The following is a 25,451-nucleotide window of genomic DNA, read 5'->3' on the forward strand; positions in this document are numbered from 1 at the left end:
GGACAAGACATTATTAGGACATTATCTCTCCTAAGAAGAGAACTACCAAAGACCAAGGCAGAGAACACAGTCCTATGTACCTAGGTATGTTGTTGTGGTTGTTGTTAGTATTATTATTAAATATTTTATTTACTTATTTGACAGAGAGATAGAGCCAGAGAACACAAGCAGGGGGAATGGCAGAGGGAGAAGGAGAAACTGGCTCCCCGCTGAGCAGGGAGCATGACTCAGGGCTCAATCCCAGGACCCTGGATCATGACCTGAGCTGAGAGCAGTAGCTTAACTGACTGAGCCACCCAGGTGTCCAGTATGTTACTATTATTAAAATATCAAGAACAGAAACAAGTCTAGGATCCAATAACCAGGCATTTGAATAAAGGTAGAGGTTAAAAATCTAGAGAAAAGCAAAAACTGCTAACCAAATTATAGCCCAATTTTGCTAGACTAGCTACAATGAAGCCTTGAAGTTGAGTCACAAATTGTTGGGCCAGTTCTTTTAATCCCTCTGGTCCATTTACCAGGGTCTATCATCAAAGATACATGGCAGTTAACCCATATATAAAAATCCACATTTCCCACTGTAAGTAAAAGGTACTGCAAAGGTTAGTAAATTGGTTGGGTTATATAGTACTTAATAATGTATGGAAATTTTTCTTTCCCATAGTTCTGACATTAAAGATCTTGTCATAGTCCCTTTATATCTGTGATACAGTGTAGGAACACTAGATAAGCTGTCACAAGACCTCAATGAGAGCTCTGAATGCTTAATATTGGACAAGTCACTGAAGAATTCCGAGCCTTAATTTCTGGATGGAGATAATCATAACATTGATGGGCTGTTTGTGCAGGCTAAAAAAGAATCATCTGGGTAAATGAAATATTATTTATTTTGCAGACTATAAAACACTTTATAAGTATAAATTGCTCTTACAGTGATTTGAATCTGTGATAGTTTTTGAATGACATTTTTTCAGGCTTCATTTGACAAATACTTATTAAGTGCATACTATATGAAAATGATGGTCATGGTCCTTGCTGCTGAGGTTCTTGAATCCTTGTGGAGGATAAAAAGGCCTTAAAATACTAAATAAATATTAACTATTTTATGTGTTTATTTTTAGCATGTATTGATAGAGTCTTATTATGAACATGGCACTTTTCTAGGTGCTAGACAAACATGTCTTTAGAAATTAACTTGATTTATCTTATAAATTAATGGATTATGTTTAACCTCTGGTTTATTCTTCCAAATCTTATTATTTTAATCAGTTTACTCTCTGGACCATTAATGGATCTAATGAACTCATTCAATATAAAAACTCTGAGATATCAAAAGAGACCTTGTTAAGTGTTTAAAAAGAATCATCATGTACTATGACTAGAGCCTTTTATGATTCTCTCTCAAAGTTATGATGAAAGTAAATGAGTTGATTTTTACATGAATAACTCTTAGTAACCTCATGCTAGTGTTTCAAAGTGAATTAATTGGGAGAAAAGCAGGATTGGAGGCAAAGAGACTAGTTATGAAATTGTTCTAACAGTTCAAGTGAGATAATAGTGGTGACCTGGACTAGGGTGGTAGCAGGATTTGAGAGAGATAAAGGTGTTTGAGGTATAATTCAGTGATAAAGTAAGGGACTTGGAGACTGACTGGGTAGCATTGAGGAAGAATGAGAAACTTTTTAAAAATAAACACAAGGTTAATCATGAATGCTTTGACAGAGATGAATATGAGGCGAGACTTATCCTACCAGATAGTAAAATTAATTTTAAGATTTTAGTAAGCAAAACAGCGTGATTCTGGTACTAAAATAGATTGACATATGGAACCAATTAGAAAGTCCAGAAACAGAGTCAATTAAATGTAAGCATATGGTATATACCTGTTGTCACAGGAATTCCGTTTCTTTTTTTTTTTAATTTAAACTCAATTAATGAATCTATAGTGTATTATTAGTTTCAGAGGTAGAGTTTAGTGATTTTTCAGTTCCATGGAACACCCGGGGTTGATTATATCAAGTGCCCTCCTAATGCCCATCACTCAGTTACCCCAACCCCTCCAGCAGCCCTCAATTTGTTTCCTATAGTTAAGAGTCTCTTGGTTTGTCTCTCTTTCTGATTTTATATTATTTTATTTTTTCCTCCCTTCCCCTATGATCCTTTGTGTTGTTTCTAAATTCTACATGTAATTGTCTTTCTCTGATTGACTTATTTTGCTCAGCAAAATTACCCTCTAGTTCCATCCACATCATTGCAAATAGTAAGAGTTCATGTTTTTGATGGCTGAGTAATATTCCTGTGTGTTTGTGTGTGTGTGTGTGTATACACACGTGTATATATACATGTATATATATATATATACACAAAAAAGAGTTTATATATATATAAACTTTTTTTAATCCATTCATCTGTTGATGGACATCTGGGCTCTTTCCATATTTTGGTTATTATGGACATTGCTGCCATAAACATTGGGGTGCAGGTGCCCCTTTGGATCCTTATGTTTGTGTCCTTTTGGATAAATACCTAGTAATGCAATTGCTGGATTTTAGGGTAGTTCTGTTTTTGACTTTTGAGGAAACTCCATACTATTTTCCAGAAAAGAGCATATGACAAAATACAGCACCATTTCTTGATTAAAATCTCTGCAGTGTAGGGATAGAAAGAACATACCTCAATATCATAAAAGCCATATATGAAAAGCCCACAGCAGATATTATTCTCAGTGGGGGAAAAACTGAGAGCTTTCCCTTAAGGTCAGGAACACAATAGAATGTCTACTCTCACCACTGTTGTTCAGCATAGTACTGAAAGTCCTAGCCTCAGCAATCAGACAACAAAAAGAGATAAAAGGCATCCATATCAGCAAAGAAGAAGTCATATTTTCACTCTTCACAGGTGGACTCCACCCAAAAAATTGCTGGAACCCATACAGGAATTCAGCAAGTGGCAGGATATAAAATCAATGCACAGAAATCAGTTGCATTTCTGTATACTAAAAATGAGAAAGAAAAAAGAGAAATTAAGGAATTGATCCCATTTATAATTGCATCAAAAGTCATAAGATAACTAGGAATAAACCTAACCAAAGACTTCAAAGGACCTGTACTCTGAAAACTATAGAACACTTGTGAAAGAAATTGAGGAAGACACAAAGAAATGGAAAAACATCACATGCTCATGGATTGGAAAAACAAATATTGTTAAAATGTCTATGCTACCCAAAACAATGTACATCTTCAATGCAATCCCTATCAAAACACCAGGAATTCTATTTCAAAAGAAATAGCTGAACATGCACAAGAATATTCCCATAAAAGCAAAACATTAAAATTTCAGTATGATAGGATTAACTAAATAAATCATGACCATGTGTATATTGAGATTTAACCTTAAATTTTAAAAAGTATAGACACATTGTTGTCATTGAAACTTGTTCACACTGCATTATTAGAAATAAATCTATATCAGATTATAAAGCATCACATATAACACACACATATTTATATATAACAACTTCAAGTAAGATTTATAGAAAAATCCCTTCACCCCACTTTGGGTGGGAAAATGTAATGTCCTTCTCAAGATTTCTATAAAATCTACAGGGTATCCAGTCTTGGTTCTCATGATCACCTCTTGCTGCAAACTCCTGTATCTGTAGAACTTTTTATTTCATTCATTTTTTCTCACTTTCTGTCTATTCTTGACTTTCTGCCCCACATCTACTGGGATAAATTACATACCCTGGTTACTTGTACCAAAAGACATGTTCAGAAATGTTACTAGCAAATTGTTCTTAATAACAAAATACCTAGGAAATGTTTAAAAGCCCATTGTCAGGAGAATCTGTAAGTGAATTATTTTATACCTATATAGTGAACTCCAATACCACATAGAAAAGAAATGAAACACAGAAACATACTGAAAAAGTCATAGAAGAGCAAGAATATTTTATACTGTTCTTATGAAATTCAAAGGCATGTAGTATGAAACAATTTATTTTTCACTGATAATTACACATATAGTTAAATTTCAACAACAATTCAAGGAATTATAAACACGAAGTTCAGAACAGGAATTAGCCCTGGTAAGGGAGGGAGGGAGAGGGACTAGAAAGGGGAACACAAGTGGGAATGGGGGTTCAATGGTAATGTTCTAAACTGAATAGTGCACATGTGCAGATTCATTTTATTATTTTGTTCTAACACATATCCATCCTCTTTCGAGGGATACTATTCAGATACTTATTTAAGTGTACTTTTTTTGACAATATGAAATATTTGAATAAAAAAGCACAGTTTTGCTTTCTTTTTTTCATCATCTTCTTCCTTTGGACCTCTTACTGTCCATAAAGAATCTGTGTACTGTAGACTTCTCCAATTAGAAGTAATGGCACTTTCTTCAGAGGCAGATGAGAGTGCACTTCACTGTTTGTTTGTTTGTTCTAATGTTTTAAATTTCTTTTCAGTGTAACAGTAATCATTGTTTTTGCACCACACCCAGTGCTCCATGCAATCTGTGCCCTCTATAATACCCACCACCTGGTTCTCCCAACCTCCCAGCCCCTGCCCCTTCAAAACCCTCAGATTGTTTTTCAGAGTCCATAGTCTCTCATGGTTCACCTCCCCTTCCAATTTCCCTCCACCCCTTTCTCCTCTCCATCTCCCCAGGTCCTCCATGTTGTTTGTTATGCTCCACAAATAAGTGAAACCATATGATAATTGACTCTCTCTGCTTGACTTATTTCACTCAGCATAATCTCTTCCAGTCCTGTCCCTGTTGCTACAAAAGTTGGGTATTCATCCTTTCTGATGGAGGCATAATACTCCATAGTGTATATGGACCACATCTTCCTTATCCATTCATCCATTGAAGGTCATCTTGGTTCTTTCCACAGTTTGGCATTCACTGTTGTTTAATATATTTTTTTCTTTCCTTTGCACACACCCACACATCCACACACACACATTTACAGAGGGAAGCAGTCTGGGAGGATATACACCAAAATATTACTACTAGTTATCTGAGCATATTGCATTTTCATGTAATTTTTTCTTTTTCTTTGCTTTTTCTAATATTTCTATAATAATCAGTATACTTCATTTTTAAGGGACAGCAAGATAATTCATCCTGTGTGGTTAAATTTCAGAGTATCTTTCAAGGCCATTAAGTCTTCGTATTTCTTTGCAAACAGAGTACAATTCCAGTCTAACCAAATCCATGAAGAATGGGTTGTTCTAATTAACAGGTTGTTCTGATTTTAGGATGAACTAGGGTTTAAGCTAGACACTTTTTTCCAACTCTTTATAATCTTTTTGTTGTAATCTCAGTTTTTTCACTTTTGATATGCAAAACAGTAAGCAATACCAGTAAACAATAATAATAACCAAACTAAAAAGCAATTTATATCTGAACAAGGCAAACTCATTTCCCTAACTGCTACTTAGAATTTGTTAAAAAGGACATTAGAAAATGTTCAGTTGATCAGTAAGTATTTTTTGAGCACGTACTATGTGGTAAGACTTGTTTTAGATTCTGGGGGTAGAGTGGTGAACAAGACAAATTCCAGCCTTCAGGGAGTTTATAGTCCTCTGATACATTCACTTTACAATGAATGTGTGTGTGTGTGTTTAAAAGATTTATTTACTTATTTGAGAGACAGATCATGAGCAGGGGAGTGAGGGGTTGTAGAGGAAGAAGAAGACTCCCTGCTAATTAGGAAGCCCCATGTGGAACTTGATTCCAGGACTCTGGGATCATGATCTGAGCAGAAGGCAGATGCTTAACTGACTGAACCATCCAGGCACCCCTACAATGTGTTTTATAGATAATTTTATCAATAGATAGTTCTACTGAAAGATTTCCAGTAACGAGGGGTTTCTTCTGTTGCTTTATCATGTATTTTTCAGCTATTGTTACATTAGTGCATTTTTGTTTTAAAGATAACCAATATTATTAATTAATATTGTTTACATATTGTTAGAGCATTGTTTTATTTATCAACTCAAATTTGTTCTTTTTGACTTATAACATTAGTCTTTGTTCTGCTTTTAAGAACTTAAGAGTAAATCTACCACAGCAGCTTTTCCCCCTTCCCAGCTTTGTGGGATAGCTCTTTAGGGATAACCATTCATATACATTGAGAAAACTACTATGCTGCTGTAGGGCTTCTCCAGGATAGTAGGCTCCAGGTCTTTTCATCATTTTATCTGCGACATGGTTTTTAAATCATAGACCATCTTGATTGCTTTCCTCCAGATGCTTTCTACTTTGTCACTCTTTGTTGTTAAAAATAAATTACTCCCAATTTCCTGCTTTCAGTAGGGTAGAGTGAACATAATTGACTCTCTGATGTGTGAGGGTCTGGTATGATCTGAAAGCAATTACACTGACCTTGAATATTTACTCTACAGTTCTGTAAATATCACCCTAAAAAAATAGGATCTTATACTAAATCTTTACTGCCCTTGGATTTATCCTGGAAGATTTTTTGAAAATGAATTTATTTTTAATTTATCTTTTTATTTTGATAATGAATTATGCTTTATAAAGGTAAAAAACATCTAAAGGCATGATTAATTATGAAATTCATTATGCAGGTATCTGTTTTCTTCTCTAGTAAACTGTGCTTTCTGAGGGCAAGGATGATATCTTTTTAGTTTTTAAAAATCTCTATCACTTAGCATAATCCTAAGTATATATAATAGATGCCCAGTAAATATTTGTTGAACAATTAATGCCCTGTACAAGAAATTAAGATCTTGTGAAATGAAATGAATTCCTACTTTTAGAATTCATCAAAGAATCAGTAGTATAGAATTGGACCTTAGTTTTATCCTAACCTGAAAAGAGAAACTTTAGTGTATTAGTTAGCAGTATTCACAAAGAAAAAATAATAGTGTGTTATGTGGGAATACTTTTACTTCTAAATGACAAAAAGCCCTATTAGCAATGGCTCAAAAAATATAAGAACGTTTGTACTTAAGAAGCCTGGAGTAACTAACTAGTCCTGGGGCTCTTTCAGTAAGCTCAGTGATACCATCAAGGTCCCAGGCTCTTTTTATCCTTCTGTTGCCTGTTACCTTTTTGATCTTAAGCTTATTGCCTTATGGTCACAACATGCTTGTCCTACCTCCAGACGTCAAAACTGCATCCAGAGACTGGAACCTGAGGATGGCTAAGCTCTCCAAGGGCCCCATTTTCCTCTGGGGAAAAATTATTTTCCCAGAAGCCTCCCTTTCATCCCACTGGCCAAACTTGAGTCATATGGCTCCGGCTATCTCTAGGAAGTAGGCAAGGGAGTAGAGTCTCAGGAATGACTATTAAGCAAAAGTTTATGCCACAACAGAAAATTGCCATATACTACAAAAACAGATCCTGACAGGAGATTATGAACTTCACTGTCAGTGGTTAATTCAGAAGAATCAAACTGTCAGGACACTTCTAAAAAGATCACTGATGATATTGGGGTTACATGATGGCATAACTTATTCAAACAGATGAATCAGCACCTCTTAATCACTTTTGGAAGAACTGATGAATCTGATTATCTTTTCTAGTTTTTATAAATCAAACAAGCTGTGTCTTTATCACAAAGCTATTTTTATTTTTTCTCCTTCCTTTCAGGAGTCCTATCCAAAGAAGAGGAATTACACTATGGAAATTGTACCATCTGCTTCTCTGGATACATTTCCTTCAGAAAATGAGAACTTTCTATGTGAACTCACGGACATAGCCGTTACAAAAAAACCTTGCTCCTTAGAAATCGCAAGGGCCCCTTCTCCAAGAACTGGTAATATTTCTTTTTTAAAATTAAAAAAATTTTTTTTAAAGTAATAATATTTTTTACTCACAATTGGACCAATTCAATTTGTATGCCTGTGAAATTTTATCATTAATATTTTGATTTTCCCAAAATTTTAAACATGAAAGTGCTCCTTATAGTCAAACTAATCTTTTTTTCTTTTTTTTTAGCCTTTTGAAGTGTGTCCAGGTAGGTCAGAGTTTTTGATATAATGTCTCTTAACTTCCTGACAAGAACTCTCAAGGAGTGGTACTACCTTGCTGAAGGTACTTTGAAAACTTGCAATAGTGAAAAACATCTAGGTCAGACACAAAGCTTGGGATCCTTTAGAACTTCATAGCAGATTTAGTAGCAAGAGTCTTTTTATATACTTTTCTGCATCCTGTTTTCAGGTTATTGAAATGTACTCAGGTACTTTGTATATTTTATACATTTGATGGTATTTTTAGATCCATTATTTTATTTATTTGCCTGATAAATTAGTACACAAGGCAAGTAAATATTTTGCCCATTTTACTGATAAGGAAATTAGAGATAAGTGTCTTATTTAAGACCAATTCATGATGGGGCCTTTCTTAAACATGAATGTCTGACTGTCATCATATCTGCTTTGTGTTACTTGAGCACCACCTCTAAGAAAGAATGCAAGTTAGTAACATGAAATCTAATGATGGAGGAACATTTTAAGTGGGTGGTCAATGTATTCAATGTTGCAAAGGGGTTGTAAGAGAAACTCTAAAGAGAGGCATTTTAGATTTGACAATCTAATTGCTGATTAATTTTGAAAAGTAAGTTTTACTAGTGATGAGATGAAACCAGATTTTTGGAAGACACTAGAAAATGGGAGTGGAGAGTACAGAAGATTAGAAGAGTTATGATAATAGATTAGAAGATTAGAACAGTTATGATAATAATATGAGAAGAAAGAGGTTCAAGGAAGTAGTAGCTGATTTATTTAAAAGGATAGGTAAGCCTTGGCCAAGTTTAGAGGTTAGAGGAATTAGAATAAAATGGGTAGAGAAGACTGAGTCCAAGAAAACACAGAAATTGCTTTCCCCAAAAAGAGGAGAAAATAAAGCATGGTCATGAATATAGAGAGATTCTGAAATATATATTTCCAAATGAATTAAATTCCTGGGTTAAGATAAAAAGTCAACAGCTGAAAAGAAGGAGCAAACTTGAGAATGGTTTAAAGTAAAATTCAGAAATTCCATTGTAGATAACAAGCTGAGAAGTTTTATAGAAGTGGACAAATAGGTTTTTGAGCAACATTGAGGCTAGGGTATTGTATGAATCATAAGCATGCAGAAGGAAAATTTGTAAGATGAGGTAAGAGCATAATAAAGAAAATACTTATTGGAAAGGACGACTACCCAACATGGATGGCACTGGAGGAGATTATGCTGAGGGAAATAAGTCAAGCAGAGAAAGTCAATTATATGGTTTCACTTACCGGTGGAGCATAAGGAATAATATGGAGGACATTAGGAGAAGGCAAGGAAAAGTGAGTTAGGGGAAATTGGAGGGGGAGACACACTGTGAAAGACTTGGACTCTGAGAGGCAAACTGAGAATTTTGTAGGGGAGAGGGGTTGGGGAATAGGTGAGCCTGTTGGTGGATATTAAGGAGGGTGTATATTGTATGGAGCACTGGGTATGGTGCATAAACAATGAATCTTGGAACACTGAAAAAATAAGATAAAATCTAAAAAAATTTATTGGGCATTGCTAAGGGTCAGTTATTGTTCTAAGTGCTTTATAGACCTTATTTCACATAAATCTTACCATGCTATAAGGTAATAATATTATTATTACGATTTTACAGTTGAAGAAACTGACACTGAAATGTTGGGTAACTTCCCACAGTTCTATGTTAATAAGGGGTAGACTTGTACTTGGATTGTCTGATCTATACTCTTAAATACTCTGTTATACTGAATTATATTGGGGGATGAAATATAGTTGAAATCATGAACCACATACTGAAATTCTCAAGAAATGTGGAGGTATGAGTGGAAGTCTACATATGGTAAGCAATAAAACCAGAAAAAGAATGTTATAATAAGATAGCATAATCTTTGGAAAAGCAGCAGATTTTGGATAAAGACAGAATAGTGGGTGATCAGAAGCAGTCACGGAGAGTGAAGATAGTGCTGATCCCAAACTATAGCTGTTGATAAGAATGAAAACTCTTCCGTAGGAGAGGTAACCAGGAAATACCATGGAAGTTAGAGGGAAATCTCAGTTAATATAGGAAAATGAAAAGCATACATGAATGAATATGTAAAGGCACTTAAATTAAAGCATAGGGAGTAGGGGTGTATCGGGGTGGGGGGTGGAGGCAGGAATGAAAGGGTAAAGGAAGACAGGGATTTATTCATTAAACAATAAAAAATTATTGAGTCCCTTCATGTGCAATCCAGTGTTCTGTAAGCTGAGGATACAGGGATGAAAAAGACATGCACCCAGGTAACAAGGTTGACTAGGTTTCTCCTGCTGAAAACAAATAAGGATTCTGACTAAAAATACAGAAAAGAAAACTTCTGAAAAGCATTAAAAAGGTGACACGAAGATTATATAAATTGAATAGCATTTAGATTAGGAACTTTTGGGGGGTCAGTAGGTTAGTAAGATAAAATAGGCCAAAACACTGGTGAGGGTGGGAAGCCAGTAGATTACTAAAGCCACTTCTGTCCTGAGGGAATTTTCTGAACCTGCTGTTGAACTCTGGTCTTAAGCCCTCATAAACCTCAAAGTTTATGTACAGAAAAAACAAACAAACAAACAAACAACTCCACAAAAACCTCTGTACCTGTCCAGCACAGAGATTTTAATAGCAAATTCTTCCTCCACAGAGCTGGAACTCCAGGGTCTACACCTCACAGTACTCAGAAATAATTCTGCCCCATAACCCCCACCCCAAGGAAAGGTGATTTGTCATGAGAAGAAAAAGGAGGGAAATTCCTGATGTGTTATTACCACGAACTGGTCGTCACAGTTTGTACCCACAATTTCTATCACCTGAATGGTACAAAAAATGTCAACCCATGAATTTAGTTTAAAGTAATACCCTCAAACTTCAAGCAGAGGCAAATGTAACCCTTCTAGAAAGAAAAATGCTTTTTTCCAGGTCCCAAAGAATTTCTATAAATACTTTTCTGATTAAAATTAATAGTGTAAATAACTAAGTCTATAAGAAACCCAGAATCATAGAAACCAGAATCATAGAAACAAGAAAGAATAGATCCACACATGAAGAGACTTCAAATATTTGAATTATCAGATGCTTTAAAATGACCATGCTATTATAAACACACACTTACACATGGAGAAAAACTACCTCAAGTTTAAAAACTCAGTGGATAAGTAGATCAGCAAATTAGATTCAGCTGAAGAGAGATTTTGTGAGCTGGAAATGAGAGCAGAAGAAGTTTTACAGAATGTGGCACAGAGAGACAGAAATGAAAGATATGAAAGCAAAGCTAAGCGACTTGGAGGATACCCTGAGAAATTCTAACTTGTCTATTTGAATCTTCAGGAAAGGAGAGAGTGAGGCAAAAGTAATATATTTGAAGAACTAATTTTCAAAGAGGCACAGTCTTGTTCTTGCAATCATATGGAGGTAGACAAGTGAATAGTTAATTTCAAGAGTGTAATTAGTGTTAAGGCAATGTTATACAAAGTGCTTTGGGAATAGAAAAGAGGAACACTTAATATCACCTGGAAGCTTGGGAAAGACTTCATGAAGGAGAGGGATGTCTGTGTCTGTTACCTATGCCACTTAACAAGCCACCCTCAAACTTAATTGTCTTAGAGGAACATAAAGTCATTTAATTTATTCACAAAAATGCAAATTTGGCAGAGTTCATTTGGCAGAGATAGCCTTTCTGTGCCACTTGGTATGAGCCAGGGCTGCTCAACTAGGGAAGAAAGGACCCATTTTCAAGATAGCCCAATACATGGCTGGCAAGTTGGTGATAGCTTAGAGATTGCCTGGGTTTATGGGCTGGGGACCATTTTTCCTCTCCATGGACTGCCTGGGTCTCCTCATCACATACTGGCTAGATTCTGAGATCAACCATCTGAAAAGAACCAGGTGGAAGCTATATCGTTTTTATTATCTAGCCTTCAAAGTCATCACTTCTACTATAGCTCCATATTTACCCAGATTCAAGCGGAGAGAACAGGAACCCCACTTCCTAATGAAGGGTGTCAAAGTTACTTTGTAATAAGAAAATAAATGATGGGAGATACCTTTGCTGTCAGTTTTAGAAAATATAGTTTTCCACCATCTGCCCTTTGGGCACAATAATTTATATTCTTTTCCTATGCAAATTATACTTGTTTATACCTTCAAGACTTCCAGTCATCAGCCTTTTATAGCATGAGCTCCAAGTCTAGGTTCAGGTGTTCATGAATATCCCTGATATAGTTCTGATGGTGCAGGTTCTTGACTGCTTTTGCTCTTGACAGTGATTATCTATGAATCAGACAATTTATCAGTCTCCTCTCTTACACACCAAACATTTAATAGTGAATCAGGCATAAGAGAACCATAACTGACACACTCATCTAAACATAGGGAAAACCAAGCAGATGGTGGTCACTAGCCTATGGCAATTCTGAATCTAACCAGGTACAGTTCCTTGATTAAGACTCAGGTTTATGGCATAAGAGTTGTTCTCTGTGACATGTGGCTCCACCGTCTGAATCATTATTTTACATAAAAAATAGCCTGTGTTTATAGCTGAGTATCTTTCTTATTTGCTTTTTGTCTGTTAAAGACTAGGGGTTTAAAGGGCTCTTTTCATTTTATATTTCTCTTCCTTCAAGTTCAGGCTGATATAGTTTCTTTTAAAACTTTGTGGACTTTTTGTGTTCCAATTTATAGTCTACTCCATTAGACAAAAGCTTATCTCCAGATAAGCTCTTCCCTGCATTGGGCTCCTTATGAGACTTCTGTGAGATAATGTCCTTGAGATTCTTAGAAACCCTATTGTTAACAGGGAGCATCTGTGAGTCATGCCCTTAAAAATGCTTAGAGGGTCTTTTGTCTGGCTTAAGGATTCTATACAGCACCACTGAGAGCATTCTTAGGCCTGATGTTGTACCCCATCCAGATTTGACCATTGGCCTTCTTAATTTGAAAATTATTTGCCATTTGGAATGCCTGCAAATAATAAACTGGTTTTGTTTTTGTACCCAGAAATTCCTGGCTCTTTTGTATTTATTTGGTAGGCCATTCTTCAGTTCTCTTTTGGCTTGCATATTATCATAGGCAGCCAGATGAAACTGGTTTGCTGCTTAAATATTCTTCCTGAAAACATCTTTAAATCATAGAGTTCATTTGGTTCATTTTCTGTTTTCCGTGTTACTGCAGATGTCAATGTTGCCAAACTTTCCACTACTACAACACAAATGATGCTTTGCTTTTAGCTTCTGATTACACTTGCTCTCCTTTAAGCTTTTACCAACAGCTTTCTCATAGTTCTGTGGGTTTCAAGAATCCTCTCTTCGGCCCTTATGGATTCCATAGTCACTCACTTGGAGTCCCTTCCAGCTTCTGTCAGCTGCCCAGTCACAGAGTTCATGCCACATGCTTTAGATTTTTGTTATGGCAGCACCCCATTTCCAAATATCAGAATCTATTCTGGTCATTGATGGCTGCATAACAAACTACCTCAATACTTAGTGAGTTTAAAAAAGATTAATTTATTTTGTTTATAAATCTGTAATTTGGGGAGAACTCTGTAGGGACAGCTTCTTTCTGTCTCAAGTGTTATCAGCTGGAACAGCTTTGGGGGCAGGGGAGCTGAAGGATTCTGACTCATATGGCTGGCATGGCCTATTTAGACTTCTTCTAAGTGATGGTGTAAGTGATGGTAAGTGACGGTGTTCCAAGAGCAAGCATCCTAGGAGAAGTGAGGCAGAAGCTGAATTGCTTTTTATGACTTAACTCAGAAGGCAACATCATTTCTGTGGTAGTCAAGAGCTTACCTATATTTAAGTGGAGGGGATTTATTCATCTCTCCCCTTTATAGAAAAGGTTACTGAAGTCATGCTATATGAAGATATTCTTGTGGCCTCTTTTGGAAAATACAAACTTCTGTAATACCGAGTTGTTTACTGCTGTTACTCATTTTCAAGTGGGATAAGAGTTAATTTACATGGATATATCATTTTCCCTGATTGTGTTCAATCATCCAGATTCAGTATAAAAGAAGCCAGTTTGCTCCTTTGACCTGGGCTTAATTCATAATGATTGGTAGTCTGCACTTTTGACCATGACTGTGAATTCTAGGGGTGAGGGAGTCCAGATTTTAATTGGAAGAATTTTTCTTTTTAATGATGTGCGAAGGGATGAATACAAGTCAGAGCAGGTTCTGTTCTAATTCTAGATAGCACTTTACGAAGGGATCCCCACAGAATTCCCTCCCATAATCAACCTAGCAGGTGGAAGAGAACATCAGCATCACTATTTGTCTTCTCTCTGGATGAGGATGCAGTCTCTGTCACATTCCTTTGTTGATTCCATTAACCCATAGGCTTTGCATGTACCTAATTACTAACAGGTCTCACTCTGTTATGTCTGGTCCCATGTAACTCATACCTAGCTTTGCCTCTTCCCTTCAGGGCCATCTAACTAAGCTGATGAACTCAAGGAAGTAACTGCCCTCTGTTGAGGCTACTGATGTTTTCCCTTTGTTACCAACTCCTTTAGACCAAACATAGGAATTTCAAGAAGTGGAGACATCTCTTGATGTACATGAGTCCTTTAGAGTCCTCACACTGAACTGGGTGGGTAACTACCTTGAAGTTTCTCATCCACTCAATAAATACTCATTGGATATTTATGATGTTTAAGGAAGTGTGCTAAGTGTTGTTGAATAAACAGTGAAAGTCATGATATTTATAAGCTTAGAATGTATTTAAATTAAGGGTAATAAGTGTAATGAGAGAGGTAAGCATAAGGTATTTCAGGAAGATAGAAAGGAAGAGATTGAGTAAAAGCTTACTAGAGAGGGTGCTGCCTGATACGAGCCTCAAAGAAGGAGAATTAGATGCATGGATGAGAGGTGTACGGTGTGTGGATAAATGGGAGGTATTATGCAGGGATCCAGAGGCATGGGAGAACTTGGTACATTCAGACAATGACCAGCTTAGCATGGTTAAAGCATAGAATGCTCCTAAGGAAAAATACATGAAAGAACAAGAAGTGACATTCAGAAGTTTGGATTTCACCTGAAAGTAGAAGTGAACCTTTGACAGACTTTAAGCAGGGACATGATGTGATGGGTTTTTGGTTTAGAACAGTCTCTCTGGAAGCAGTATGAAGACTAGATTGGACAGAGATGAGACTTAAGACAGCATGATTAATTAGGAAATGAATGTTCAGTCTCAGAAAAAAAAAAAAAAAAAAAGCTGGTGGCCATTACAAAGGTAATGCCAACAAAGAGAGGAAAGGGGAACAAAGAGGAGAAGTATATAGGAGTGGAGGTTATCCCTTTTCCCTTTGAAAATTCTGCCCTTTAGGAAATAAGAAGCCAAGAAAACTAAATAGTTATATTTTAGGGAATATATTTTATAGTTTTTGGTTAACTGTGCTGGATTAACATGGTTTAGGTTTACAGACAAAATGAGGATTTCAACACACACAGAAATTGCGTTCTGAAGCTTTCCTGGAGAGACAGAGAGAAATGATAGAGGGATGACTAGGTCTTTACAGGGATTGTTATGTGTTGAATTGTGCTCCACCCCCTCTTTTTTACTTTTAGTCACAAGTACATCAGAATGGGACCTTACTTGGAAAATTTGGAGATAGAATCTACAAGGTCATCAAGTTAAAATGAAGTCTTTAGGTAGGCCCTAAACCAGCATGACTGGATTCCCTTTAAGAAGAGGGAAATTTAGAAATATAGAGAGATATGCAAAGAGGGGAGATGCTATGAAGAGACACAGAAAGAAGATGACTACCCACAAGCCGGAGAGGCCCAGAATAGATCCTTTCCTCATGTCCCACAGAAGAAATGGAACTTGATTTCAGACTTCAAGCCTCCAGACTATGAAACAAAAAATTTCTGTTGTTTAGGACACCCAGTTAGTACCAATTTGTTACAACAACCCTAAGGAGTGATTTCAATGACTGTAACTGAGTATATAAATTTGATCATAGAAAGAAGGTGTGACTGAGGATCCTGGGCTTCTGGGGACAGACCTTGCCTGTCTTCCTCATTTCAGAGGCTAAGCACTTGAGGGTCCTGGTTGTGACTGGCAATGTTGTTCATGGATACAGAATATTCAATTACACAGAAAATCACAGTTGGGGCACCTGGGTGGCTCAGTGGGTTAAGCCGCTGCCTTCGGCTCAGGTCGTGATCTTGAGTTCCAGGGATCAAGTCCCGCATCGGGCTCTCTGCTCAGCCGGGAGCCTGCTTCCTCCTCTCTCTCTCTGCCTACTTGTGATCTCTTTCTGTCAAATAAATAAATAAAATCTTAAAAAAAAAAAAAAGAAAATCACAGTTAAGTATGCATATTAGTTTCCTGTCTTTCTTTGTTTTCTTTTTCTTTTTTTTTAATTTTAATTTTTATTAACATGTAATGTATTACTAGCCCCAGGGGTACAATTCTGTGAATCGCCAGGTTTACACACTTCACAGCACTCACCATAGCACATACCCTCCCCAATGTCCATAACCCAACCACCCTTTCCCACCCCCTCTACCCCCAGCACCCCTCAGTTTGTTTTGTGAGATTAAGAGTCTCTTATGGTTTGTTTCCCTCCCGGTCTCATCTCGTTTCATTTTTTCTTTCCCAAAGCCCTCAAGCCCCCCACATTGCCTTTCAAATTCCTCATATCAGGGAGATCATATGATATTTGTCTTTCTCTGATTAACTTATTTTGCTCAGCATAGTACCTTCTAGTTCCATCCACGTCATTGAAAAAGGCAAGATTTCATTTCTTTTGATGGCTGCATAGTATTCCATTGTATATATATTCCAAATCTTCTTTACCCATTCATCTGTTGATGGACATCTAGGTTCTTTCCATAGTTTGCCTATTGTGGACATTGCCGCTATAAACATTTGGTTGAAGGTGCCCTTTTGGATCAGTACAGTTGTATCTTTAGGGTAAATACTAAGTAGTGTGAATGCTGGGTCATAGGGTAGCTCTGTTTTCAACTTTTTGAGGAAACTCCATGCTGTTTTCCAGAGTGGCTGTACCAGCCTGCATTCCCACCAACAGTGTAGGAAGGTACCACTTTCTCTGCATCTTTCCAGCATTTGTCATTTCCAGACTTGTTAATTTTAGACATTCTGACTGGTGCGTGGTGGTATCTCTTATGGTTTTGATTTGTATTTTTCTGATGCTGAGTGATGTGGAGCACCTTTTCATGTGTCTGTTGGCCATCTGGATGTCTTCTTTGCAAAGATGTCTGTTCATGTCTTCTGCCCATTTCTTGATTAGACTTTTTTGTTCTTTGGGTGTTGAGTTTGATAATTCCTTTATATATTTTAGATACTAGCCCTTTATCTGATATGTCATTTGTGAATATCTTCTCCCATTCTGACAATTGTCTTTTGGTTTTGTTGACTGTTTCTTTTGCTGTGCCAAAGCTTTTGATCTTGATGAAGTTCCAATAGTTTATTTTTACCCTTGATTCTCTTGCCTTTGGTGATGTTTCTAAGAAGTTGCTGCAGCTGAGTTTGAAGACGTTGCTGCCTGTGTTCTTCTCAAGGATTTGGATGGATTCCTTTCTCACATTGAGGTCTTTCATCCATTTTGAGTCTATTTTTGTGTGTGGTGTAAGGAAATGGTCCAGTTTCATTCTTCTGCATGTGGCTGTCCAATTTTCCCAACATCATTTGATGAAGAGACTCTCTTTTTTCCATTGGACATTCTTTCCAGCTTTGTCAAAGATTAGTTGACTATAGTGTTGAGGGTCCATTTCTGTGTTCTCTATTCTGTTCCATTGATCTATGTGTCAGTTTTTGTTCCAGGACCATACTCTCTTGATGATGACAGCTTTGTAATAGAGCTTGAAGTCTGGAATTATGGTGCCAACAACTTCAGCTTTCTTTGCTAACATTCCTTTGGCTATTCGGATTCTTTTCTGATTCCATATAAGTTTTAGGATTATTTGTTCCATTTCTTTGAAAAAAAAAATGGATGGGATTTTGATAGGGATTGCATTAAATGTGTAGATTGCTTTAGGTAGCATAAACATTTTCACAATATTTGTTCTTCTAATCTATGAGCATGGAACATTTTTCCATTTATTTGTGTCTTCCTCAATTTCTTTCATGAGTACTTTATAGTTTTCTGAGTACAGATTCTTTGCCTCGTTGGTTAGATTTATTTGTAGGTATCTTATGGTTTTGGGTGCAATTGTAAAGGGGATCAACTCCTTAATTTCTCTTTCTTCTGTCTTGTTGTTGGTGTATAGAAATGCAACAGATTTCTGTGCATTGATTTTATATCCTGACACTGTACTGATTTCCTGTACAAGCTCTTGCAGATTTAGAGTAGAGTCTTTTGGGTTTTCCACATAAAGTATCATATCATCTGCAAAGTGTGATAGTGTGACTTCTTCTTTGCTGATTGGAATGCCTTTAATTTCTTTTTGTTTTCTGATTGCTGAGGCTAAGACTTCTAGTACTATGTTGAATAGGAGTGGTGATAATGGACATCCCCACTGTGTTCCTGATTTTGGTGGAAAAGCTCTGTTTTTCTCCACTGAGAATGATATTTGGTGTGGGTTTTTCATAGATGGCTTTGATGGTTTTGAGGTACATACCCTTTATCCCTACACTTTGAAGAGTTTTGATCAAGAAAGGATGCTGTACTTTGTCAAATGCTTTTTCAGCATCTATTCAGACTATCATGTTTCTTGTTCTATCTTTTATTAATGTATTGTATCACATTGAGTGATTTGCAGATGTTGAACCAACCTTGCAGCCCAGGAATAAATTTCACTTTGTCATGGTGAATAATCATTTCAAAATACTGTTGGATTCTATTGAGTAGTATTTTGGTGAGATTTTTTTGTGTCTGTGTTCATCAGGGATATTGGTCTTTAAGTCTCCTTTTTGATGGGGTCTTTGGTTTTGGGATCAAGGAAATGCTGGCCTCATAAAATGAGTTTGGAAGTTTTCTTTCCATTTCTATTTTTTGGAACAGTTTTGGAGAATAGGTATTAATTCTTCTTTAAATGTTTGGTAGAATTCCCCTGGGAAGCCATCTGGCCTTGGGCTCTTTTTCGTTGGGAGATTTTTGATGACTGCTTCAATCTCCTGACTGGTTATGGTTCTTTTCAGGTTTTATATTTCTTCCTGATCCAGTTTTGGTAGTTTATTGGTCTCTAGAAATTCATCCATTTCTTCCAGATTGTCGAATTTGCTGGTGTAGAGTTGCTCATAATATGTTCTTATAATTGTTTGTATTACTTTAATGTTGGTGTGATCTCTCTGATTTCATTAATGATTTTATTAATTTGGGACTTTCTCTTTTCTTTTTGATAAGTCTGGCCAGGGGTTTATCAATCTTATTAATTCTTTCAAAGAACCAGCTCCTGGTTTCATTGATTTTTTTTGTTTTGTTTTGTTTCTATTTAATTGATTTATGCTCTGATCTTTATTATCTTCTCCTGCTGGGTTTAGGCTTTCTTTGCTGCTCTTTCTCCAGGTCCTCTAGGGTAGGCTTAGGTTGTATATTTGAGATCTTCCTTGTTTCTTGAGAAAGGCTTGTATCACTATATATTTTCCTCTCAAGACTGCCTTTGCAGGCGCCTGGGTGGCTCAGTGGGTTAAGCTGCTGCCTTCAGCTCGGGTCATGATCTCAGGGTCCTGGGATCGAGTCCGGCATCAGGCTCTCTGCTCAGCAGGGAGCCTGCTTCCCTCTCTCTCTCTCTGCCTGCCTCTCCGTCTACTTGTGATTTCTCTCTGTCAGATAAATAAATAAAATCTTTAAAAAAAAAAAAAGACTGCCTTTGCTGTGTCCCACAGATTTTAAACAGTTGTGTTTTCATTATCTTTTGTTTCCATGAATTTTTTTCAATTTTTCTTTAATTTCCTGGTTGACCCAGTCATTCTTTAGTAGGATGCTCTTTAGCCTCCATGTTTTTGAGTTCTTTCCAACTTTTCTCTTGTGGTTGAGCTCTAGCTTGAGAGCATTGTGGTCTGAAAATAGACAGGGAATGATCCCAGTCTTTTGGTACCAGTTGAGACCTGATTTGTGACCCAGCATGTGATCTATTCTGGAGAATGTTCCATGTGCACTAGAGAAGAATGTGTATTCTGTTGCTTTGGGATGGAATGTTCTGAATATATCTGTGATGTCCATCTGGTCCAGTATGTTTACTTTACTTCCTTGTTGATCTTTTGCTTGGATGATCTGTCCATTTCATAGAGGGGGGTGTTAAAGTCCCCTAGTATTATTGGATTATTGTTGATGTGTTTCTTTGATTTTGTTATTTATTGGATTATAGAGTTGGCTGCTCCCTTGTTAGGGGCATAGATATTTAAAATTGTTAGATCTTGTTGGACAAACTCTTTGAGTATGATATAGTGTCCTTCTTCATCTCTTATTACAGTCTTTGGCTTAAAATCTAATTATCTAAGGATTGCCACCCCAACTTTCTTTTGATGTCCCTTAGCATGGTAAATTGTTTTCCACACCCTCACTTTAACTCTGGGGGTGTCTTCGGGTCTTAAATGAGTTTCTTGCAGACAGCATATTGATGACTTCTGTTTTTTTTTTATCCATTCTGATACCCTGTGGCTTTTGATTGGGGCATTTAGCCCATTAACATTTAGGGTAGCTATTGAGAGATACTAGTTTAGTATCAATGGCTTAGTGCCATTGTATTGCCTGTAAGGTGACTGTTACTTTATATTGTCTCTGTTCCTTTCTGATCTACTACTTTTAGGCTCTCTTTTTGCTTAGAGGACCCCTTTTAATATTTCCTGTAGAGCTGGCTTGGTGTTTGCAAATTCTTTCAGTTTTTGTTTGTCCTGGAAGCTTTTCATCCCTCCTTCTATTTTCAATGATAGCCTAGCTGGATATAGTATTCTTGGCTGCATGTTTTTCTCGTTTAGTGCTCTGAATATAGCATGCCAGTTCTTTCTGGCCTGCCAGGTCTCTGTGGATAGATCTGCTGCCAATCTAATATTTCTACCATTGTATGTTACCAGCTTTTTGTCCCAGGCTGCTTTCAGCATTTTCTCTTGGTCACTAAGACTTATAAGTTTTACCATTAGATGGTGGGGTGTGGAACTATTCTTTTTGATTTTGAGGGGGGTTCACTGCACCTCCTGGATTTTGATGTTTGTTCCCTTTGCCATATTAGGGAAATTCTCTATAATAATTCGCTCCAATATACCTTATGCCCCCCCTCTCTCTTTCCTCTTCTGGAATCCCAATTATTCTAATATTGTTTCATCTCATGGTATCACTTATATCTCGAATTTTACCCTCATGGTCCCATAGTTGTTTGTCTCTCTTTTGCTCAGCTTCTTTATTCTCTGTCATTTGGTCTTCTTTTTTTTTTTATTTTTTTATTTTTTTAAATTTCAGTGTACCAGAATTCAATGTTTATGCACCACACCCAGTGCTCCAGGCAATACGTGCCCTCCATAATACCCAACACCAGGCTTACCCAACTTCCCACCCCCCACCCCTTCAAAACCCTCAGATTGTTTTTCAGAGTCCATAGTCTCTCATGGTTCATCTCCCCCTCCAATTTCCCTCAACTCCCTTTTCCTCTCCATCTTCCCATGTCCTCCATCTTATGTCATTTGGTCTTCTATATTGCTAATTCTCTCTTTGCCTCATTTATCCTAGCAGTAAGAGACTCCATTTTTGATTGCACCTCATTAATAGCTTTTTTGATTTCAGCTTGGTTAGATTTTAGTTCTTTTATTTCTCCAGAAAGGGTTTCTCTAATATCTTCCATGCCTTTTTCAAACCTAGCTCGTACCTTGAGAATCATCATTCTGAACTCTAGATCTGATAGATTTCCAATGTTTGTATTTACTAGGTCCCTCATCTTCATTACTGCTTCTTGTTCTTTTTTTGTGTGTGTGTGGTGAGTTTTTCCATCTTATCATTTTATCCAAATAAGAATATATGAACAAGAGAATAAAATACTAAAAGGGTGGCAAAGACCTCAGAAAAATGTGTGTTAACCAGATCATGGGGAGAAGAAAGGGAGTAAAAAGAAGTTTAAAAAAATTTAAAAAGATATATATAAATATATATATATATATATATATATATATTAGAAGAAGTTGTATCCCAAAAGTTTTTAGAAGAAAAAACCCTATATGTATACAAAAAATAAAGTTAGATATAATGAAGGATAAGATATGACTATAATAAAGATTTTTTTAAAAATATTTTATTTATATATTTGACAGACAGAGATCACAAGTAGGCAGAGAAGCAGGCAGAGGAGGAAGCAGGTTCCCTGCTGAGCAGAGAGCCCAATGTGGGACTCAATCCCAGAACCCTGGGATCATGACCTGAGCTGAAGGCAGAGGCTTAATGCACTGAGCCACCCCAGCGCCCCCAAAAAGAATTTTTTAAAGAAAGGTATTGTTAGGATAAACTAGTTTAAAAACATTAAGAGAGGAAAGAGTAAAGTTAAAAGAAATTAGAATAAGAAAAAAATTTAAAAATTTAATTAACTTTGGAAGACCAAAGAATCATGGAGAGAAAGCCATGAATTCCATGCTTTGCTTTCCCTTCCTCTGGAGTTCCTCTGGTCTCCTTGATCAGTGAGCTTGGTCTTGGCTGGATGTCCTTGCTAATCTTCTGGGGGAGGGGCCTGTTGTAGTGATTCTTAAGTGTCTCTGCCCAAGGCAGAATCATACCACCCTTGCCAGGGGCTGGGCTAAGTAATTTGTTTGGATTTGCTCTCCAGAGCTTTTGTTCCCTGAATGCTTTCCATAGAGTTCTAGAGGACAGAATGAAAATGACAGCCTCCCAATCTCTGGCCTGGAGGAGCCAAGAGCTCAGGACCCTACTCCTCAGTGCACCCTCAGAGAAAAGTGCTGAATCACTCCCATCTCCCTGGTCTCTGGCCATGCTCCAAGCTCACCTGTCCTATGACCAAGCGTTTGTGTCTCTGACACACAGACCTGTTTGAAGTCTCCAAACTCCGCAGATTCTTGCCTCCGGAGAAGGAAGGTGAGTCTCCCCGGATCTGCCATTTGTGGGGTCCCTGCTCAAAAAATTGTCATCTGATTGTGCCACAGATCACAGTTTCAGGTAACCCCAAGCTGAGAGCTCACTCCTTGGCTCCGTCTCTGTAGTTGGCTTCCCCGCTCTAATACCTGTGAGCTCTGCTACTCTCAGACACCCCTAATCCTTCTGTGACCCCACGGGACCTGAGACTATGCTGTCCGCATGAGGGCTCCACTCCTGCTTAGCCTCTGGAGCAATGTTCCTCAGGGGAGCAGACTTTTAAAAGTTCTGATTTTGTGCTCTGTTGCTCTGCCACTTGCCGGCCCCCACCCCCCACCCCACGTGGTCCACCTTCCCGTCGCTTTGGATTCACTTCTTCGCAAGTCCTACCTTTCAGAAAGTGGTCAATTTTCTGTTTCTAGAATTGCTGCTCTTCTCTTTGATCTCCTGCTGGAATTGTAGGTGTTTGGAATGGTTTGATACCTACCCAGCTGAACTCCTGCTGTCTGATGTCATCTCAGCCTGCTACTCCTCTGCCAACTTGACTCCTCCCCTTCTGTCTTTTCTATTTATTAACTAGTCAAGCCAGTACAAAGTAGATATCATTCTGAAAAAAATTCTATAGTATTCAGTGGTTTAATTTAAATATGAAAACAACTTATTAGTAAACCTGTATTCAACAAGATTTTACAGTCCAACCAGAAAATGAGTGACACTCTTTGCAAGGAGCATTTTATTAATGCCTCAATGACTACAGGTTTCATATGGAATAAAGAACTCTAGTACTAGGCTCATTAAATAAAGATCAGCAGAAGTCCAGTACTTGCTTTGTAAATTCACTAAGACTCATGCTCATGCAGTCAATATTGAATCATGTTTGTTTCCTTTACTGCATCAAGCAGAGGATCTTATATAGTTGTAGTGAGGAGTCAATTACATAAATGAATGAATAATTAAGTGAATGAACGAATGAATGACTATTATCTTTGAGAGAAAATAGCTGTAATGGCAGAAAAAGCCCTATGAAATAGTCAGATGCCATCAAAGATAATGTTTTCTTATCTCCCTTTCATTTAATTTTAACCTTCACAGGGGAATTTTTCCATTTTATGGTAACTAGGCAACCTGTTATTTTGAATCACTTAGTGCAGGCTTTGCACACTATGGATGCTCAATAAATCCATTTTGATTAATGAGCAATTTATAACAACACCAGTGAAGACTGTTTTCCAATCCTGATGGAAGAGAATAGATGATCTCTGATAATAAGGACACAGTCAGTTGTTTCATGCCAGGATAATGCAGGTCTTGCACACCTCTATTCAATTTGATAATGTGCTTACTGGACTGTGGTCAACCTGAAATGAAAATGTCCTCTCGTGAATAATCCCCCACAACCCACAACACCTCCCCCAACATCCTGAAATAGGTAGTAGTGTGAGGGTGAGTCTGTAACTTATTTATGCCAAAATATTTTTTTCAAAATGGTGGAGCCTTCTTAATTCTAATGCCAAAATTTTGAATTAAAATAATTCAGACTGGACCAGGGCTAATGTTTATCTTAGCTAAGCAAATGGGTAGTGTCAATATGATTTCTGTGGATATGTTTAACTCATTTAAGAGAGCAAACTATTTTTAAGCCCCTTGGAAGCATTCTTTTACATACAAATACTGGCCGAGCTGATAAGAACCCTTTATCAAATAGCAATTATTTATTTGGCATTTGCTCTGTGTTCAGTAATGTCTTAGCCATTTATTAAAGTAGTAAATTGTAAATTGGTGACCCAGTATTGGTTTATAGAGGGAGCAAAGAGAGAAAACTAGGACAGCAGTTCCTGCAGAGAAATCCTGGTAACATAACTGTTTCCTTCATCCATATAGACAGCTTACCAATTTGAAAATGTAATCATTTCTGTTTGTTCAAATTGGTAGAAGTTGTCTATCTTTAAGAAACAGCATTCTAAACAAAAAGAGAATTATATGTTTTCCATCAAATCAATTTCACCAGTCCCGTGTATAGATAACATGAACTGTAGAATAATAAGATATCTAAAAATATAATAAACTTTTATAAAGTGATGATGTGGGGGTGGGTGTGTAATAGGTTTTTTATTATGTCATTTATAGTATCCTATAGAACAGTGTCAGAATATGAATAAAAACGGGGGTAAACATTAATAAGCTCATGCTTAGGACTGCCTGGGTAGCTTGGTCAGTTAAGTGTCAGACTCCTGCTTTGGACCCAGGTGATGATTTCTGGGTCGTGGAATCAAGCCTTGAATCAGGCTCCACATGGGGTGTGGGGTCTGGTTGGGATTATTTCTCTTTCTCTCCCTCCACCCCTCCCCTTGCTGTCTCATCTCTGAAAAAAAAATTAAACAAACAAATAAATAAGTAAAAATAAAAAATAAATTTATGCCCACCAAATTCAAATGGGGCCTCCACACATGTGGCACAGTGTGTT

At 37.1% G+C, this 25,451-nt stretch overlaps 1 protein-coding gene across 5 annotated transcripts in view; it reads left to right on the forward strand.

The window, feature by feature from the left end:
• Positions 1 to 25,451, forward strand: part of ANKS1B (ankyrin repeat and sterile alpha motif domain containing 1B) — a 1,114,861-nt gene that overhangs the window by 413,327 nt on the left and 676,083 nt on the right. For all 5 annotated transcript variants that reach the window (XM_044228192.1, XM_044228193.1, XM_044228194.1 and 2 more), the window contains exon 10: positions 7,627 to 7,792. In XM_044228192.1, coding sequence (XP_044084127.1) covers positions 7,627 to 7,792 — 166 coding nt within the window. The remainder of the gene's footprint in view (positions 1 to 7,626; positions 7,793 to 25,451) is intronic.

Source organism: Neovison vison, chromosome 12, assembly GCF_020171115.1.
Source record: "Neovison vison isolate M4711 chromosome 12, ASM_NN_V1, whole genome shotgun sequence".
In the NCBI taxonomy this organism is placed as follows: domain Eukaryota; kingdom Metazoa; phylum Chordata; class Mammalia; order Carnivora; family Mustelidae; genus Neogale; species Neogale vison.